This window comes from Drosophila ficusphila, unplaced genomic scaffold (assembly GCF_018152265.1).
Source record: "Drosophila ficusphila isolate 14025-0441.05 unplaced genomic scaffold, ASM1815226v1 contig_286, whole genome shotgun sequence".
Classification (NCBI taxonomy): domain Eukaryota; kingdom Metazoa; phylum Arthropoda; class Insecta; order Diptera; family Drosophilidae; genus Drosophila; species Drosophila ficusphila.
Window position 1 is genome coordinate 1,872,152 of NW_025064189.1, and position 20,548 is coordinate 1,892,699.

General features: G+C 38.5%; 1 protein-coding gene across 1 annotated transcript; it reads right to left on the bottom strand.

Moving 5' to 3' along the window:
- Positions 1-18,026: 18,026 nt before the first annotated feature.
- On the bottom strand, positions 18,027-18,346 carry LOC108095478 (accessory gland-specific peptide 70A). The gene is made up of 2 exons (XM_017196592.2): positions 18,202-18,346; positions 18,027-18,146 (listed from the first exon to the last, which is right to left on the bottom strand). The coding sequence occupies exons 1-2, from the start codon at positions 18,329-18,331 to the stop codon at positions 18,094-18,096; spliced, it is 183 nt and encodes a 60-aa protein (XP_017052081.1). The 5' UTR covers positions 18,332-18,346; the 3' UTR covers positions 18,027-18,093.
- Positions 18,347-20,548: the final 2,202 nt, after the last annotated feature.

Here is a 20,548-nt window from a genome sequence, read left to right on the forward strand (position 1 = left end):
CATTAAGTTTTTCTTTGTATCTGCATGTTTCCAGCCAGCTTTTTTGTCAGGTTACGACTTTGACCACATGTGATTTGATTAGAAAACCAAAACCGAACAGTCATTTATTTTGCAGGCTGGATCTTCTGTTTGGGCGTTAACTTCCATCGCCTGTCCACTTGACATATTTTTACGGTTGAAAAACTCAGACGGGTGGGGCTCATTCATTCCCCGATTCGTTTATTCATTCATCAATCAGCGTACGCGACACAGCATGAAAAATGTCAGTGAGGGAAGCATCAACGCGTGGACAGGGATAGGTTCTGTTTCGATCCATGGGATACCCAGGAAGAATGTCTGACTTCGGCGGGGAATACCATTACCTTGCTGGCTGCCAAATGGAAGCTCTTCCCCCACTCGATTTTCCCAGGGGAAAACTCTTTTCAATACCCTCTTGAACGGCAACTCCTTTTGCCATCGCCCATTTGGGCGATGCGTTGTGAAAATTGGCAAGTCACTTTTCAACATTTTCCGCGAGCCGTGAAGCAATCAATATTGATTGCATAATGAATGACAATCAGCGCTGCGCTTGACACTTGGCCCCTTTCCACTGCAAATCATCCACCTTTCATATTTGGCACAGGAAGAAGCACATACAATTCTATATACTATTCCAAAATCTGTTTAAAAGCAGTTCATTAAAAACTGATACATATTTATTTATTTATTTTAACTGATATAAATATTATTTATTTTTAAAATCCGCTTTTTGATAAGATTAGGCATTGCAATTAATATTGCAGGCCGCCTTGAATTGATTAATAGTTTTTCTTATTTAATAGGTCAAATTACTCAACTAGATGAATTAGATTATAGATAGTCTCGTCATAAAAATGTGATTTCCCTGAATGAAAGGATTTAACTGAAAGCGAGTCGTGTGTTGACCTGTGGCATTCTAATTGCGCTGCTCTGAAAGCGGTGGCAGTTTTCCCGAGGTTCAATTGGCAGAAGCAATGTAAGCATTCCAACGGCGGAGAAGATGATTCAATTGACATTCCCATTGCCATCAGACCATCAGAGATGAGAGGATCCGATCCGGATGCTCCGCTGGCCATGGCGATGGCGTTCATGTGAACGTCCGCAGGACGAAGGACATCGTCCAGTCATCCAAACCGAGCAGTCAGCCGCACAATGGCCGCCACTTGGCTGGTCGCTGTCATGGCCAACTTGGCCAACAAGAGTGGCAGCTCCTCTGGCCCTCTTCGCCTCACCATCCCTCGAGTTCTCCGTCTGTTGCCGCTTTTTTGTTAACTTTTCGAGGTCTGTTCGCTGGATCTTTTCGTGTACGTGTGCGGCGTTTTGGCCAGGCTCTTTTATTTCTCGGTGGCTTCCATGTTTTGGCCGTATTTTGTTGCTGTTTGTTTTGTGCTTTGTTGGCCGCCACTGCGCCATTTTAGCCGGTGATTTTACCTGCTGGTATTTCTTGTCATACTCTGCAAGAAAAGCACATATGTGTTCGTATTTGTATTTAAAATGAGTAGAAATATAAGCTAACTTTCTAATGATCAAACTACAAATTTAATAAAACGTGTGTTAAGCTTTAAAGTTGTACCTTTAATTGATTTATTTAATTTGTACAATTTGGTGTAATTTAATGGAATTTAATTTTTTTTTATAAGTTTTATACAGGGTATATTTTTAGTCGGACAATATTTCTTTACATCTTTATTCCCTTCTAGTTTTGTGTGTATGTGTCACTCAACAGCATCGAATTCAATGTAAGCGCTGAAGTTTGTGTTCCTGTTCTTGGGGTATTTTTAAAATTGAACATATTTCCGCTTGAAATATACTTTTTTTTCTCCACTCTTTCTCGATTTCGCTCCATCAACGGGGTATTCATTTCCTGTTTGCCACGGTCGAGACCAAGTTCTCCCTCGAGCAAACGGACCAAAAACTGAAGCATCCTTCTGCCTTATTGAGTTGGAAACTTTAAACAGAAACATTTGTTGACACACGGCGAAGGTGGGTAGAACTATTATTTGGGTGTTATGCCAAAATCGTTTAAGGTATGCACACAAAAGCTAAACGCAAACAGTGCAAATTGCTTTATGCATGTTTAAAATCAATTAATTAAGCAAAATTCATTTGATTCACCTTTCCAAGTGACCTTTTTTGCTACTTGCCATGTTCAGTTTTAGTTGTGAGAAAGATAGAATGTGAGCAAATAAAGCAAATGCATTTTAATGAATTTCAGATTCCCTTTGTTGTCCATTACTATTATTTCATTATTATTCTGTCATGCTCTATTGCGTCATGCACAAAGGATTTTCCAGCAAATTATTTAAACGAAATCAATTTTATTAACTTTTATTGAATTTTTCATTGGTGCAGCCAATTAAACCTATGGTTTTTCCCGCCTTTTTTTCGCATAGTTCCGGTTATACTTTTTTCAGTCCGTCCTGTTTGGGTTTATCATTACTGTTGAGGGATGTTTGTGACAAGCGGAAGCGGACAGTTGACAAAGTGCAATTTCACAATGGCAAAATCGTGCGAATATGGAGATATTGTCAATTCAGATTGTACTTTTACTAAATGGATTTCAAAAGGTCTTAATATGCTTTAGTGAAAGCGATACAAGCTTTAACTCATTTTTTCAAACAAAATAATTTGATTTCGAGAAGAAATAAAGTTCAGTCCCTCTTATTATTTGTTTAGAAGAGGTGTAAAAAAAACTATAGCTTACTCCTTAAATTTAAAACCATTTTTAACTCATTTATATTAAAACCTTTAAATGGTATACCAAAATGTACAAAATCAACCAGGGTTTAAACTCCAAACTGCATATTCAGCGTTTATATTCCACATACGCACACACATTTATGCACATTTTATTCCCTCTGATTTTCCACCCACATAAAATAAATATTTTAACAAGTGTTATTTTAATTGCAAGCAACTGGACAACTGCAACATTCCCAGCGTTTCGCTGCCTTGTGTTTGTTATTGTCGCTGCTGCTGTTATTTACCTTTGACTGTTGCTGTAATGCACACATGTCCGAAGGGGCGGGCCATAAACGTATGGCGGTGACTGTGCTGCGTGAGGTCGCATAACTTTTGGGCCGCAGGACGAACTCATGTGCCGGCACTCGGAGGCTGAACCTTTTTATCTGATTAACGCGATGACTGCATAAAATTCCCCGGCATTCCGATTTAATTTGCTCGACTGCGGGCCCAAGGAAAAGTTTTCACTTTGTCACCTTCCTTTTGCCGACGCTGTGCGCTGCATAAATCAATTCAATTTGTAATAAATTTCAAAACTTTTCATTTTATATTAATTTTGATGCCAGCCAACGCCTGTCGTCGCCGCAGTTTGCCCTTTCCTTTTTGCCGCCACAAGAAATCAATTTAATTCTAATAAAATAAGTGAGGGGAAAGTTCCACAGCCTTCTTCAGTTTTATTCCACACAGAAAGAAAAGAAAAAATATTTTATTTAATGCAATCAAATATTTTAAGCTCAATTTAACAAGGATTAAAATTTCACCACTAATCCTTTATCATTGGATGTAAAAAAAAAAAAACACCAAGTCGGAATACCTAATGCAAATATAAGTATTTTCAGAAAAAATTCAAATGAATTTTTAAAGTGCACGCAAGACGTTGTCTCCTAAGACTTTTTTTCCGTTTTAGTGGAGCATATTCTGCGCCCCACTTTTCCACATTTTCCTTTGTCCTGCCGGAGTCCTTTTCCCGACATTTTTTTCTCAGATTCCGATCCTGGCTGCAGCTTAACAAATTGACTTTCTCCGGCCGCGGTTCGCCTTAGTTTTCCCCGCCTTTCCATTTTCTCCACTGCGCACTTTCTTCCTTTTTTTTATGATTATCAGCTGAGTTATTGCTGCAGGCAGGAAGGTCCTTTTTATGGCCTGTCTGGACGCATTGTCGTCACTCTGTCGTCGATGCAGGCAGTCGGGCACATTATAATTTTCAGTTGGAACTGTTTCCAGCATCCTTCCCAAGGATCCTCTGACAAATTAATTCGGCTGGATTTTGTGGTAAGGTGCGATGCAGAAAACATCCTCCTCCTGAATTCACCCGCTCATTTAGCCCCCTTGTTTTCCCAAGTTTTCGGTTTAAATGCAAGGAATAACAGGATACACATTCACTGGCAAACGAGAGGCTTTGACAAATGATGTGTGATTATGCCGCACTCACTTTTGCCCGCTCCACCTGGTTGCACCAAAACTATTTGCTTAGCTTCCGTGCTCCTCCCTCAAAACCTGGAAATGCAATCAATTTGCTCAACAATTTTTGTCATTTGTTAAATTGGAAATTGCCAGCTGCAGGCCTTTTCAAAATGAAGCCTGGAGAGCGAGGGCTGAGAAATTCCTTTGGACATTTCGAGAATTCTCTTTGTCCCAAGCCTACCAACTGCCAGTCCTTTTCTCCATTTTGTTGATTGGTCGCCTTCAGGGCTCGAGAGCTCTGTGCAACTTTTGTTGATTTTTAATTGCGTCGATTTCTCAGGCCCAAAATCGCACTGAAATGAAATAATTTATAACCCGGCTAAAGTCCTATAGCCACTTTGGGCAACTTTCAAGAGCTCATTTCGCATGCAATGGCCAAATAAAAGCAGCCTGAGCTGTTTGTTCTGCTCCTTTGTGTCTGGCTTGCGAATTTGTGGCGGAGTCAACGATTTGCGATATTCAATGGTGTTAATCCTGCGAATCCCCGACAATGGTCTGTAAACTTAAAACTAAGTCAATTAAGCTGAATAGGGGAATATCGCAAACAATAATAAAAAACTCATAGATATAAAAAATCGATTTGAACAAAAAGAACTTGAAATATCTGATTATTTAGAAGCCAATCAGAATAAACAATATTAAATTTGTTTTGTAATTTGTACGTTTTTTAAAGACTTTCAAATATTTATGGAAGGCAAAAAATAATATATAACATGTAAATGAGAATTTTGAGGGAAATCATTGAATGACTTTCTGGATTGTGCTTGTTTATTTCTATTAAAGTTATTAAAGTTACTTTTGTCATTCTTAGTTTTTCCTCTTTTTGATTCACTCCTTTTCCCTTTACATTTTAATTATTTTTATTAGCACCGTATACGTAATATAATAGTGTTTACGCCCAAGGACCAAAAGTGGCGAGGCAATCGCTTTATAGTCCTGTCCTGCACACATGCTCACGTTTTATTGAAGTGTTTAACTCATGACCGGACATTAACAACGTCTGGCGTCGTTCTGCTTTATCTTCCACGGGGCAATCAAAGCATTGTCCTTTTACGGCAGTCCCCACCCGACCATCCTCGATGCCAAGGATGCGGAGGATGCGAAGGATGCGACTCCAGCGAGAGCTGAAGGCACTTGGCTGCATCTTGGCTCATCATCAACGCCAAGTAATTGCCATTGCAGCACTCCATCGCACCCTGCACTTTCCAGAGAAACTGGGGGAAACCCGGTAACTTTCGGATTTTTGTGTGTTGTGGCATTTTTGGTGCACTGGCGTCGTCCTTCTGGATGAGGTGTCCTTGCCCGGAGCGACAATTAATGAAGCGCTCTGCAAGGAAGTAAGGAAAAGAGAAACACAATTTGGTCCTGGAAAGCACGGGCACCACCATAAACCGACTAACCAAAAATCTACCTTATTTTAAAGTACTCTTAATCGTTGCGTATTTAACAATTTAAAAGTGAATATCATGATGAGCAGTCAAACAAAATGCTGTAAGGTATATTTTAAAAAAGTACCTTTCTCATTTGTTTAATTTTTTTACATTTACAAAATTTTATAATTTAAACTTAAAGTTTTAAATACATTAAAATTTGTTACGTACACATTAATTAATCGTTTTATTTATTTAAAAAAAATAAGCACACTTATTTAGCAATACGTTGCTTGAAATAACTTTAGTTTACCATTAAATCATAAAGAAACCAAGTATTCTTGCACAAATTCTTTTAAGTGTTAAATAATAATAATAACTAAGAAATATATACTCTGCGGTTATTATTTAACAAAAACCTTTGTAGACCAAAAGCCTATCTCTATTCCATTTTATCACCTGCATATTTGTCCCTGGATTCCCAGTCAACACAGGAAAGCCTCGACAAATATCGAAACGCTTAACCTTCTACCTTCGCATCTGCTCTTTTCTGCAGTCTAAGCCCATCTCTGCACTCCAATTCATTTAACTGTGTTAAATTAAATCACAAATCAAAAATCAATTACAGTTATTACGACGACTGCGACGATGTCTACGATTTCCAATCTCTAAACGAGCGCGATTTCCACCCCGTTCGACTTTTCAGCTTTTCCCCCAAAGCAGCTGCAACCCAAGTGGGGTCCTTCGAAAAGGAGGAAGTTCCGGGGCAGGCGGCTGTTGACTGGCATGGTGACCTCTATCTATATCGCCGGCTACGGGTCTGATTCCCATTCCCACTCCGATTCCGATTCCAACTGGGGGGCACGGAGTCTGGGTCTGCGGCTCCTTGGGCGCACATTCCTGCAATCTGTTCCAGCAGCCTTTCCTCCTTTTTGCCATTTACTGACTGGCTGGCTGGTTGGCTGGCTGGATGGCTGGCTGCTTGTGACTTCTGGCCAAAGCTTCATCAATAATGATGTTATCGGTTGCACAGGCACACACCGAAGGGAACGAGGCAAGCACACGCTGCATATTTATTTAAAGTTTTATGGGTCCGGGAAAGGCCAAGGGCTGCCCGAGATGAAGTCTAGTTGGAAATGGAAATCGCATGGCGGCGGCCGCGGCGGAGGAAGCAATTCCAACTGGTTTTTAATTTCGATTTGATAAAGATTTTAATATTGTTAGCCGAAGATGGTGCGGCGGGATGAGGGGCAACATCAAATTAATGTAACGGATGTTGATTGCTCTACGAGCTAAAAGTGATTGCAGTTGATAAAAAACCTTGATTGATTTTTCCCCTTTACTACTTTTCACGGGTAAATGGGAATCCGTTTAAATTTGTTCTCGATTAATCGAGCGAGGTATTAAGTATTTAAAGGAATTTTGTTTATAATATCAGTAAAAAGCTTTTGTATTGAAACGACAACACTTTTTAAAACTTTTTTATTACAAATGGAATTAAATCAGTTAACGCACATTTTTAACTCATTATGTTCTTAAATTTTAAGTTGTCATTATCCGTGATTTAATGCACATTAAAAAACAGGTTTTTTTTACTTAAAAAGCTGAAACAGAATATTAACCGACTTAAATTGCATTCTTTTCAATTTTTATGATACAACCACTTTCCAAAGGGTTTGTATGATACGAAATTTCCAAAAACTGGGTTTGCTGAAAACAGATTAAAACAAACTAATAACTAATAACTTTTTTAATGTTAATCCGTTGACTGCGAGGGTATGTATATAAGCTTCCGCTCTCCATAGCTAGCTTTCTTTCTTGTTTTTTAATGTAGAAGATATTGTTTTATTTCTGAATGGGAAGTCCAAAACCCTTTTTCCAGCATCCAATTTAAAGTTGTTTTCATTTCATTAATTAATTTAGCTTCACATCGAAGATTCTTTGTGCAATCTTCTAGTTACCTCAGTTGTTTTTCTTATTTAATTTCGGGATGTTGTGTCCTGAACCCTTTGAATTCCTTTCCCCAGCTCTGGGATTCCTTCGTTTGACTTCTATCTTGGTGCCCCACCCATCCGTTGTTAAGCCGTTTGCTTTGTCATTTTGTTGGAAATTAATTCCCGTTTATGTTCATTCTGCCAGCCACTGATACTTTTTATTTCGGTGGTTGCAAATTTCATTAGGAACCAGTGCCGTTTCCCTTCTCCCCCATTCTACTGCCCCCAAATCAACCCCAGAGCTCATCCGAGCTTCATTTGCCAGGATTTTGTAACCAGACAGTAACAACTCTTGACTGGATTTTATGAGTTCTGGCTCAACTACAAATGGCAGCCATAACACTAAAGAATCCCCGCCCCTTTTGCAGCGTAGATGAATGTGAGTCCCCAACAGCTGCTGGCCAATTAGATTGAAAAGTTTCCCAGGGGGGGAGGGTGTATAAGGGGGTAGAGGGGGCTATGGTTTCCCCCGGAGTAGGATAACAATTTACTCGTTCGAGTGGCTGGCTGCTTGATTAATTCCAGAAAGGAAAGCCCCGCTGGAACTGCATTGTCATTTGCATATTTCGAGCCAGGGTCGAATGTGGCATTTCTGTGCTGGTGCTCCGTTGGGGCCCAGATTTTGTGGTTTTACTTTTCCGCATCATCAAATCGAAGCATGCAAAAACATCATGACTGGCGTAATTTACACGCCAATGACTTTCGAATCGACTAAGTACACAGCCACACACATATGATACGCACTGGGTCTCATCTTCGGCTAATCTTATCGGTCGTGGCACAGCTCATATAGCCCAGCAAAATCGCTTTAATATTGAAATTGCCAATTTCGATATTCATTAAATGTTGCGATGTTGAGCGAGGAGGACGTGGAGGGGGGCGTGGCGACAATGTGGCCCCTGTGCAAGGAAGCGTGCTTATCCTGCCATCGTTCCTGCTCCGGGGTGTGATATGTCGATGGGTCGGGGGCAATCAAAATCCATAAACATCAATGTCGCTAAGCAGCGAAATCAGTGCACTGAAAGATAATCTGTGCCTGGGATGTCAAAACAAAAAAAGAATGATTCTGTTTTTGGTAGAACCATTTGAGAACTATACAAAAGTCTTTGCAATAAGATATAATCTTTTAATCTGGAAGTCACTTATATTTTTTACAACATTGATCTATTAAGATTAAATAAATTTTTTCGGATTAATTTTTCCAAGTGCAACAGTGACGAAATTTTTTTTTACAAGGATCTCATTTCCGCTTTCTGCTCACACCCCAAGCAAAAATTTGTTCTCACGCATTTTAGATTTAATTCCTTATCAAGGCATCTTCGACATTGCGGTTCATTATACAGCGAACCGATATATATATTTCCGCGACCATGAGTTAAAGCCTTAAGATCTAGAGACAATGTTTAAATGTGCTCGCATATACAAGTATATATATGGATTCATGGCGCTTCGTTTAGGCGCTGTGTAAATTTCATCAAAATAAATACAATTTATAGCGCAATAAGCCAATTTATGCCCCATGTTCGTTCTCGACTCACTCCACTCACAATTTGCATAAATTTAGCAAGTCAGATGGAAGAGGGTCAGGGGGGTTTTCGGGGAAATGTTATATGTGTAAACAGCAAATAAATAATATTTGATTACTCTGATGGCGGGAGAGCCCAGAGTCGCCATAATTTAGCTCACTGAATTATTGTTTAACTTGCTGTTTAGAATTCTAATGTTCGTTTTTTATTTTCCCTTGGCTGGGAGCATGTATCCATGCTTGTTTTACCATGGGAAATTGTTCTAAATTCGTATGGTAAACGTTTGGAAAACTAATCAACTTCTCCCCATTTCAACTATCAATAAATCGAATTCAATATAGAGCATTTTCCTGATCGATCTAAAGCGATTCCGTCAAAGAACCAAATGAAAATGCCTTTAAATAAAAGCTAAAAGAGCGAAAAACTAATGAGTTTGAAAGGAACTCAATAAAAACAGGAAAAACGGGGAAAAAACCACAGAGCAGTACGAGAGAGAAAAGAAAAATTAACCCGGAAAGAATGAAAATTCCGAGAAAATGGCTGAGAGCAGAACGGGAAAAAGTGTCGCACAGTGCGTATGTGGAACATTTTTTAATTGCTTCACATATGTTCAAGTAATTGCTGGAAGAGTTTAGCCAGGGAACTCGAAAGGGAGATGGATACAAGGGTAAAAAATGATAAAGCCGGACTACTTTACTCTCTACTTCTCTTTTTAACCTGAGGTGTTTCAAATTTCTTGTTTTAAAGGCCTCTTTTTAAAGGCCTTGCTTCTAAAAGCATCTTTAATTTTATCAGAATTTTGATTTGGGCAGTTCAGATCTTAATAATACAACAAAATGTTCAATCAACTAATTTTAAAGATCTGTAAGGATTCAAATATTATATTATATTCAAGAGATATATTTTTTGTGGCTCAAAGAAAAAATGTATTATAATGTCTCAAGAGTTTTTTAAGTACCAAGAAGGTGTGACAGTAACGTTCTTGGCATTGAACTAAAATCCTCTACCTCAATTCTCTGCTCACAACCGTGTCCAACTCATAATCCTTTCACAAACGCTTTCAGCTCCTTTCCCGGGCAGTGGCAATAAATTTCCGTAGAACAACTAGGCACAGTTGAGAGTGTAACAAGCCCTAAGTGAAAAATAGAGAAAAATGACGGCTACACAAGATAAACAACACAGCCGAGTGCGAGCGAGCTACATAAAGTAAAACTGTATTTAATTAACCGACATTGCAATTACAAATTCTGTGCAGCGCGGCGAGAGCAAAACCCAGGACTGGGACCCGGGGTTAAAACAGGACACAGGAGCAGGGGATCCCAGGACCAAGGGACCCAGGGAGCCAAGGAGTAGCAGCTGCTGTTCGGCATACTAAAAAGACGGCGGAGTAAAAAGCAAAGCGAGGCCGGCGACGTCGAGCAAAACAATTTCATTTTGTGCACAGCCGGCTGGCTGAACTTATGGGCTGGAATGGCGAAAGGAGCTCTTGGGGTTCCGGGCGGCACAAGGCGCCATAAACGTGGCCGGCAGTTGGAGAACATGGCACAGTGGGCACGATTTCAGAAAAAACTAAACCTCTTTTAATCTAGACTTTTTAAGAATTTAGAAGGCAATCAAACGGCCAAAACTCTTTTAAAATACCCATCGAAATTAAACAATTTCCAAACAAACATAAAAATCGGTAAGGCTAGCAGAAGATAATGTATCATTTAATAAATGTTGTTTATAAAATGAAAAAATTTTAAATTTATGTATAAAGATAAAACGCGTTTAGGCAAAGAAACAGAAAAGAAATAAACTGATTGATCTAAATGGAAAGTCAAGTTTAAGAAAACTTTCTATATTTTTTGTATATACAAATATTTAAGAATAATTTTCCCATATCCCCGAACCACTGTACTGACCAATCGGGGCTAACTTCTGCACACAATGCAGCAGTTTCCAAGGCGAGCAAACAAAAGCGCAGCAGCAGTGGCTGACTTGGAGGAATTGAAGGAAGATGCGGCCAGGACTCGGGAATAGAAATCGAGGGTAGGAATGGCTGGGCAGAACAAGAAGCGAAGCTGCCTTTTGTTTATGGCTTTCAGAATTTACACCTTAAAGAACTGGCAGAGCGAGAAGCTTTCTTCCCTTTCTTTTTTTATTTTTTTTTTTTAGCAGCCCCGTCTGGGGAATGGGCCTCGAGGGCGCAGAAGAAAAATTAACGGCAGCCAGTTATCATCCGGGAGCAGAAGCCTTTTCCTCACCTCCCAACCTGCCATTGGTCCTTATCGGTTTTGTCCTCCGGCAACAGACGAAGTTGCTACAGAAAATAAAGCGAAGGAACGTAAAAACTTGTGCATAACTCAAAAAAGTCTTAATGAATTATGAGCCCAATGTTGCCGGGTCCTGTCTCGTCTGATGTCTCGTCTGTTGTCTGCGGACTGGCAGTGTTTCAGGACCGTGGACCCTTCAAGGATTCACTCCGCCTGCGGACGAACGCATCTGTGGAGCGGCTGATGATGGCCGTGATTATGGCGGTAGAGGTAAGCCAGGTGAATGTCTTGATTGTGGTAAATGATTACATTCCCTGCCCTTGGGTTGGGTTTCTCTGTAATCACTGCTCGTTGTGCATGGCCATACATTTCAACGTTCGCAGGCAACTCTTTTTCGGATTTGTGAAATATTGAAAATGGTATTAAAATGGATACCTGTTTTGCTTATCTAAATATATAAAATAAATTGCCTATAAAAAATATACTATTAAATATTTATTATTATTATTGTTTCCCTGTATTAATTAAAATGCCAAGCGCTACCCTATTTAATTTAGTTCCTGGTTGTTTTTGATAGCATAACACTGGAAAATTCCGCATTCTCCGCTTTTCTATCTACCAGTTTCATAAACAATCGGATCCCCACACAGGACACCGCATAACAGTCCATTTATTTTAATTATTATTGCTATTATTGTCATGCTGACCAACTAAACAACAATGAGCGGAGTTGGAAATATACATGCATGCAACTACATGAACGTAAATAACCAAAGTGGAAGTTGGCGTGGAGTCTGCGATAAATAAAACTGCAAAGCATAAAATCTAAACAACTGAAATGAATGTTGCCAGGCAACTGAAATGGCAACAGAAAATACCAACGGAACGGCAAGAACAAGTAAACAAATAATTCCATGTCACACAATGATGAAAGTTTTGTAATGTTTGATGTTCCTCCAGGATCCAGGATCTAGGATCCCCCATATTTCCCCACCAGTTTCCCCCTTGCTTGCAGTTGCAGAAAATTAAGCAATTTAATTTAATAGGCACGGGGAGGAGACGAGTGCTTCGAGCTGTGCGGAACTGGAACTGGAACTGGAGCATATCCTCGGCGCACTCTGCTGCTCCTGCTGTCGCAGGACAATAATTCAACACGTATTTAAATGCATATCCCCCGCCCCTGGCTTCTCCCACAGACACTACCAACTGTCTTGCAAATGAAAATTTACTGTGCATGTTGCCCCTGCCAGAAACAGAAACAGAACCAGAAATATATCCAAAGCCAGAGACCCAACCGGAATCGGAGACAGAAGAAGAAAGAAGTCCTGATTTTGGAAGGACGAACTTCTATATTCCCTGGTCCATTAGTTAAATGGGTTAATTTTTACCTTTCTTTCCATTTACATAGAACTATTGCTAATATTTGATTTGATTAAATGATGGTTCGGTTATTTTAGTTTTCTTTAGAAATCTAATAAGTTCAAAGTTCCTATGACAGTGATATATTCAACCTAATAAAAACCAAAATTTAAAATTATCAAAATACGACTTTCACATTCTTAACTTTATAAACCGATTCGTTTCCTGTGTTACAAACTTCTGTGCAAAAATATAATACCCTCTGCTAGCATAAAACTATAAAACGACTTCGCCTTTCCCGTCCTAAAATATTGTTTGTGCCAGTTTTGTGTGTGTGTGTGTGTGTGGTGCAGCTTTTGGAAAAAGTTTGGCCAACAACCGAGAACTGAACTACAATTGCAGGCAGAGCGGCCAATCGAAAAGCTAAATCAAAAATGTTTGCCAGCTAGTCCGACTCTAAGCAACTAATTTCAGCTTAACCCAGTTTGGCCGCATTTCCAAAGCAATTACCGTACCCGAGGCTTGATCTCTGATTTATGAGACCGACGACGACTGGGGCAACAATACAGCATTTTTGTCATTTAATGCAAGTGGAAGATAAATTATTGCAAACGATTCGGGTTGGCGGTGGGCTGGTTTATTGGGATATTTGGGGTATTGGTGGGTCTGTCAACGGGGCGGAAATCAGGCAACATCCGCTCCATAAGCGGATGTCCGGTTCGTTCGCACGTTCACGCTGTGCTGTGTCCTGTGAGGTCCTGGGGTCGCCAGGGAATAAGCAACTTTAATTTCGCTAACTTTCCGCGCTCCGCTGGCCCTTTTGTGCCATGTTAAATGAAGTGAGAGATGAGCAGCAGATGAAGGCTTAAAGGCAATGGAAGAATTGGTATTTAATAACAAAAACCAGTGGGAGGTAAACATATACGAAATATGTTGACGGATATTTGAAAAAGCTTATAAGCTTTGTGAGATGCACGAGTTTTATTATAACAACTTGACAATTTAAAGATTTTCAGGGAAAGAAATCCTGTTAAGCCAAAATTTCCTAAAAATCATTTTTAAACCTTGAAATGAAATGTTTATTTTCAAATCTATATACTCGTATGACTAACTTCAACTTTCAATTAAAATTCGTTTGGTACTTTAAAAATAAAAATAAATTTTTGTAAGATTATAATGCAAATACAAAAATAAATATCAGAGATTCTGTCTGTTTGTTGTAAAAAACCCCATTTCAAATCAATTTAGTTATGCCTGTCAAGCTAAAAATCAGTTATGTACAGCTTTTGATTAAATGGGGTTGAAAAGGTTAAAAAAATACAAGGGAAAAGGGGTTTTTTGGCACACAAAATCTGAAGAAAAATCATTCCTTTGCTTATTTGCACTTAAAGCAGCAAACCGCTTGTCTGTCACCCTCGCATGTCTAATTCAATTCCATTGCGATTCCTATTAAGCCCAGCATTCTGGAGACGCCCATCGAAGTCACTATTCATTCAGACAGGATTTGGGCAAGTAAAACGCCCACTTTCCTCTTTTTTCACCCGGCCAAATGGCAAACAAGCGAGATTCGAGATGGCTGAAAGACGAGACGAAACAGGACAGAATCGGCTGAGTTATTACGCAAATTTAGCATCTGAATAGAAAATCGAATATTTCAAGTGGCGGGTAATGACATTTCAGCTCCTCGAGCATCTCGACGAAACCGGGAGTTGTCAGTCGTCGGCATTTTTGAGGTAACCATTGCCATGGCCGGGCTGTGGTAATTGAAGCTGGCATGTGATTTATTAACTCAATAATGGCAGAGATATCTCAGCATCACCGCCACGCCCCGTTGTTAATGCCAAGAAAAATTGATGCAAATTTTCGCCGAATTTTTGGCTCACACCCCGCACGAAATTCCACTTAAATTCCGCGCATAATTCGATTTGCATTCAAAAAGGGAAATAAGCAAATTTGTATTAATCGAAATGTATTCAACTTGAAGGAGGACAGGCCGCGAGCATATGCCCGCTGGCTTGGGTTCGATTCTTTTGTGGTTCATTGTGGGTTTGGGGCGTAATTGAAATATTTCAGCAAGGGTGGTTGGTATTCTTCTGCTTAAAGGACCGCACAGAAAAATATATAATTTATTTTTGGGCATTAGTATGTACTGTCTGTGGGTGAATGCGAACCTTACTTTTTCCAAAATCAAACTAACAAAATATAAATAAGAGCATCTAAAGAAAGACTTTCTGTATAACTTGCCCAACTATTTCTCCTCTAGTCAGGATTAGCATGTCGAATCTCTTCATCTGAACCCTGATAATTTATGGATCCCTTTATGCTTTGTTTTCTTTGTCAATGCCATTGGACAATTACGCAATAAGCTTTCGGCTTTCTCCATATTGGCTGTCTATCTCGGGTTAATTATTTCTTAATGGCCGTCTGGAAGAGGCGAAAACATTTCCGCTTCCGCTCTCAGCTGTCGCCATCATCAATCTATATAAACATAAGTTGGATGAAAGCAGACAAAAAGCCTCAATATCCCCAAACCTTTGTTGAGGCCTTGGCCAATATTTCAAATGGAAAGGCTTTTAAGTAGCTGTTGGCATTCTCGATATACGACAGCCAACATGTTCCTCTATATTGTATTAGCTGCAATAACAACCATAACTAAGCACTTTCCCACTCAAAAGGAACACCAAGGGGCCAGCGGGGTTGGAGGAGCAGGAGAAACTAGCACAATTGGTTTGCATTACCAACAACGAAATCTCCACTCGCCTGCACTTGGGCAAACAAATTACAAATAATTACATGGGAAAGGCCACCGCCCAGGTGAAACCCCCTTTCCCTCTCACCCAAAAACACTAACTGCAGGTGTAAACTGGCCCACTTTGTTGCATGTGTCGTTAGTTGTTAAGTTCTGTGGAAGGCATGTGTTTCACCTCACCTTTCCATGTCCTTTTGGTCCTGCTCCCACTTCTGATGATGATGATGATGACGATGGCGATTGCTGTTGTGGCTAACTGGAACTGACTAACTGTCTCATTGGTTAAAAGGCCTTGGCGTCCCCGTCTAGCCCTCCACCTGTGATACCCTCTGAAACGCCATCACCATGAGTTTCAAAACTCGAAGGGGCTGGGAGCCATCTAATCAGAAATGCAATTATAAGGGCAAATGGCATTGCCCCTGGAGCAGACGGAGAGGAATAGTCAGAGTAGAGGGTTTGACGAAGGGTTGTATTGCTGAGATCACGATTAGATTTTCAATAGAACTTCAAACTGTTAAGGTATCACATTTAAATATTCAACAGTATTAAGTTTTTGAAACCAATTGAAATTTAAGTTCATGTTCTATAAAGTTTTATTAAATATAATATGAAATGATGACTGAATCCTACTAATATTAATTAACAAATTATGAACATTTTTTCCTATAATTATTGGCTGCATTTTATTTGACAAAAGATTTTGTTTGAAAGATTTTAAATTAAGTACTTTAGTCAAATAGCATCTAGCCATTAGAGGACTCATTTATACAGGTTATACAATTTCTAATGGTATCGATTTCTTGCCAGTGATCTCGGCATCCGATCTTTAGTCTTAAAAAATCGAAAACGCGTACTTTTTTAAGTTTTAGCAATCCAAGTACGGGTTTAATGTCCTGGTGTGTGCCACATTTGCATTGTCTTCGTTTGTTTGCGCGGCGTTGGCGACAGCACTGTTGTCGTCATAGTCTTCTTGTTGGGCCATTGTCCGGAATCCGAACCCCGGACTCTGAACCCCGGACCAGGAATCGGGACTCCGGAGCCCGGACTCATTGTTGGCCCTTTGTTTTTGCGCCTCGCGTGTCTAATAAAGGCGCATCACAATGTGGGTCATTGTACGACTACACAGGCCAGTCGACATCATATGGCTTTGCATTTGTCAGCAGCATGCCACTGCTGCAACATCAACACATAAAGCGCTGCTAATTGCAAACACACACATGCAGCACAAGCGGCAAGTATGCACACAGCGAAACGTACATAACATAAAAGTACATATTCATATTTTTTTAAAATTAAATAACACGCAAGAGAATAAGATGTACAATTACAGAGTGTTAAATATGTTCAACAATTATAATTGATATAGAGTATTTTACTACGGAAATCGTTTCTGAATGTCTTTTTGATTTATTTATAATTTTTATTTGTTTCGCAATCAAAATTTAAGATTTCAAAATGAAGCTTTAAAAAAATGTTTTCAGTGTAGTCTCAGTTTATCCTCTTTGTTTCTCACAAAAGGAAAAAAGGGTGGAAAGTCAGGAAAGTGGGTCAGCGATGGCAAATCGATTTGAAATTCTGAATAATTAGTTCTGAGATTAATTCAGATTGTGTCTTAGAACTTCCTGCATTTAACAGTTATGCGTCACATACTTTTGGGAGGCAGTTTGCTAGAGATGCTTAGCTACAAAAGTAGGCAATATCTATACAAAAAAAATTCTACATGTGTTGGTGTGTAAAATAAGCTATGTAAATAAAAAGGAATTAACAAAAAGTATGGATTTTTACAATAACTTATTAAAATTGAAAACTTATTTGTTGAGCAAAGTCTTAATGCTTTATATATTTTAAATTATCATAACATTATGACAAAATATTTATTCCGTAAACTTGTAAAACAAAGCACTAAACTCTTAATTTTCAATGTCCCTTGAAGCTTTATTTATTTATCGTTTTTTCGATCATTTTTCCCCTTCCATAAAAAGGATATGCACAAATTAGTAAATTGTCATTTAATTTACAACTAGTAATATTAAGATGAACAAACTGGCTTAGCACCTTCCTTCCCAAGCGGGACCCAGATTAGAAACGCACCAATCATCGCCTGGAAAAAAGGTTAGTTAGACTCAAATATGAGCACTAAATAGCGAAAAACTTGCGGGGACTTGGCGGAGCTGGGAACTTAAGTTTTTCCCAAGGTTGGGCCAGTCCAATAAGACAAAGAACAACCGAAATTAAAGCAACTGTCTTCATTTCTGCGCTGTAAGTTAAGCAAAATGGTTTATATAAAATTAAAATCCTAACAAGATTTTAAATGAGATTATTGATTTCACGCATGAGATTTGTCATACATCAGCTGTAACTAATAATTAATTAGGTACGTGCTGACTTTTAAAGGAAAAAAGGTTCTTGTTACCCTGTGTTTTTGTAAAATAAAACGCAAAACGTGCAAACTGGCAATTTAGATTATTTGTAGTCTTCAAAATCAATGTCCCCTTCAGCTTCATTTATTTATCGTATTTTTTGATCATTTTCTCCCTCTGCCATGGAAATAATATGCATCAATTACTTTATTGTTATTTAAATTAAAATGATTAATATTGAAATGAACACATTTGTTTAGCAACGCCCTCCCCAAGCGGGACCCAGATTAAGACGGCACCACTTATCGCCTGGAAAAAAGGATAGTTACACTCAAATAAGAGCACTAAAAGGCTGAAGACTTACGGGGATTTGGAACCGGAATTGGGAACTTAGGTTTCTCCCAAGGTTTCTTTTGTTTCTGCCATGGCCACGTCCATGATTGGGCCAGGCCAATAAGGCAAACTACGACCACAATTAAGGAAATTGCCTTCATTTCTGCGCTGTTATTTAAGCAATTCGGTTTTTATAAGATTGTATTCTTAGTAAGGCTCATAATGGGATTATTAATTACACGGTTTTGTTATTCATTAGTTACTGTTTCTCGCTAAATTCGTGTTGACCTTTAAAGGACAAATAAGTATTTTGTTACCCTCCGATGTTTTTATAACATAAAGCGCAATGTATGCAAACTGGTTTTATGCATTTTTTAATACAAATTTATATGATATGTATAATAAAAAATATCCATATTTTGTAAACAATGTTAATAGATGGTGCTCACTTTTTTCAATAAATTTTAATTTGAAAGGTAATTTAACAGCCACTGTCAATAGTTAAAGTTTTTTTTGTTTTTAAAGCATGACCAATATGTAATGCTTGAAATTTTCACTTCCTTACTTTTGTCAAACTTCCATGACTTATATAACCATGACGTCTGGGATTATCGAAAATAGAAAAAATATCCAATATGTCAAGGCCTCCAAATGTTTTTATAATGCGTAATGCAAAATGGTAGCAGAACATTTTGCGATTCCGCATTCTGTGCCAGATTTGACCAAGAGCTGGGAGCCACAGAAAATCGCCATTCGATTGGCACAATATGTCTTCTTTGCCCGGCAACTGACATTAACAGGCTGGGGTAATCACCGCGCCCCAGGCCTTAAAAATCATGGACTAGTAGATGCAATTCCATGGTCCGGTAACCGCAGCTGTAAGAGTGAAAGGCCTGCAAAGAACTTGCAGCTGGTTTCTGCTCTGGACTTTGAATTGCTAACCTGATTCAATGAGCCTGAAAATCTATCACTTCCTCGGCCCTCCCTACTTCTTCGGCAGCATGTGGGCCTTTCTTTTCGCCACAAAATTTGGCCCACCAAAAACAAAAACTTGATTGACCAGCAGCCAACCTTTTTCTTGTTGGCAATACTTTCTAAATGCTCGACCACTGCCGGCAATTGTTTTGTTACAAATTGGAAATTCATCTTAAAAATGCCTAAGGAAAACTTGTTTAGCATATGTCAGAATTTCCCAAAGTTTTTATCGCATTACTCTAAACTTTATTAGAGTCTGGCGAGTCAAAAAAATGTTAAAAATATTGTCTTTAAACTAAAGTGTAAGTTTTGTCTTTCATAAAATAATTTGAATATAAAGGGCTAGAATATTTATATTTTACATACACAACAATATCATCAGGGGTAAACTTAAAATAATTCCATTGAATACAAGTTTGCATAGCTAAAATAAATTTTAAAAAATGTGACAAAGATTTTTTAGTTTGTTTTTGTCATACAATAACAAATATTGGTTTATTTAATTAAGACTAAATTAAATCGATAAGGCGTGACAAATTTCCACATCTGGTAAGGTAATGTGTGACTGCTATAAAAGGGAAGTGTACTCTGAAAAATCATTGAAATGAAGTCACTCGTGTTGCTGGTAGTGGTTCTCCTTTGCCTGGTGGGATTGGCCCCATCTGCACGGCACCCAAAGAAAAAAATTGAAATTTGGATACGTCCCAAGCCTTACCCCGACAGACCCCCACCAGATTATTATTATGGATAATTGTGTAATCAAAGATCAAAATTCTGTCGAAATAAATGGTATCATCTTCTGGATGCTCAAAAAATGAATGGATCTTTACAAAATTAAGAAGCACATAATTCTTCAAAAATATATGTCATTATAAAATACAATTTAATTTTTTTTTTATATTTTTTTTTTTTGTATTATATTTTGATATATGATATATTTATATTTTATGTAACATATTCGGTGAGATTGTAGGAGGTATAAGAAATATTAGCTCGGAATTTTCTGGCATAACTTTCATGAAAATTTTAATTTGTAAATGTTATATTTACAGTAATAGCCGCTTACAAGTTTTAAAAACGTTAAAAGTAATTAGTGACGTTTCTAATTCATTTTTCCACTGAATTAATGAAGTTAACTTTTGCTGTAAAAAAAAGAAAAAGCTCTGATCTTGGCACTATTATGAAGTCCCTGGTATTACTGCTACTAGTAGTTCTTAGCTTGGTTGGAATGGTTCCATCCAAAACAAAAGAATTAAGACGATATAAAACAAGACGAAGAAAACAACCTAAGGAATTTGAGGAAGTTTGGGCGGAAAAATTTCATTACCGAAAACACTGTCCTCCTTGGGAACTCTGTGATTATGGCAAATAATCAAATAAAAAAAATAGTAGGTAGAAAAAAA

Coding starts and splice junctions, on each gene's coding strand:
- LOC108095478 (XM_017196592.2), bottom strand. CDS start 18,331: ATGAAGGCAATTTCCTTAATTGTGGTCGTAGTTTGCCTTATTGGCCTG. Junction 18,147..18,201: donor AATTCCGGTTCCAAATCCCC/GTAAGTCTTCAG, acceptor CCTTTTTTCCAG/GCGATAAGTGGTGCCGTCTT.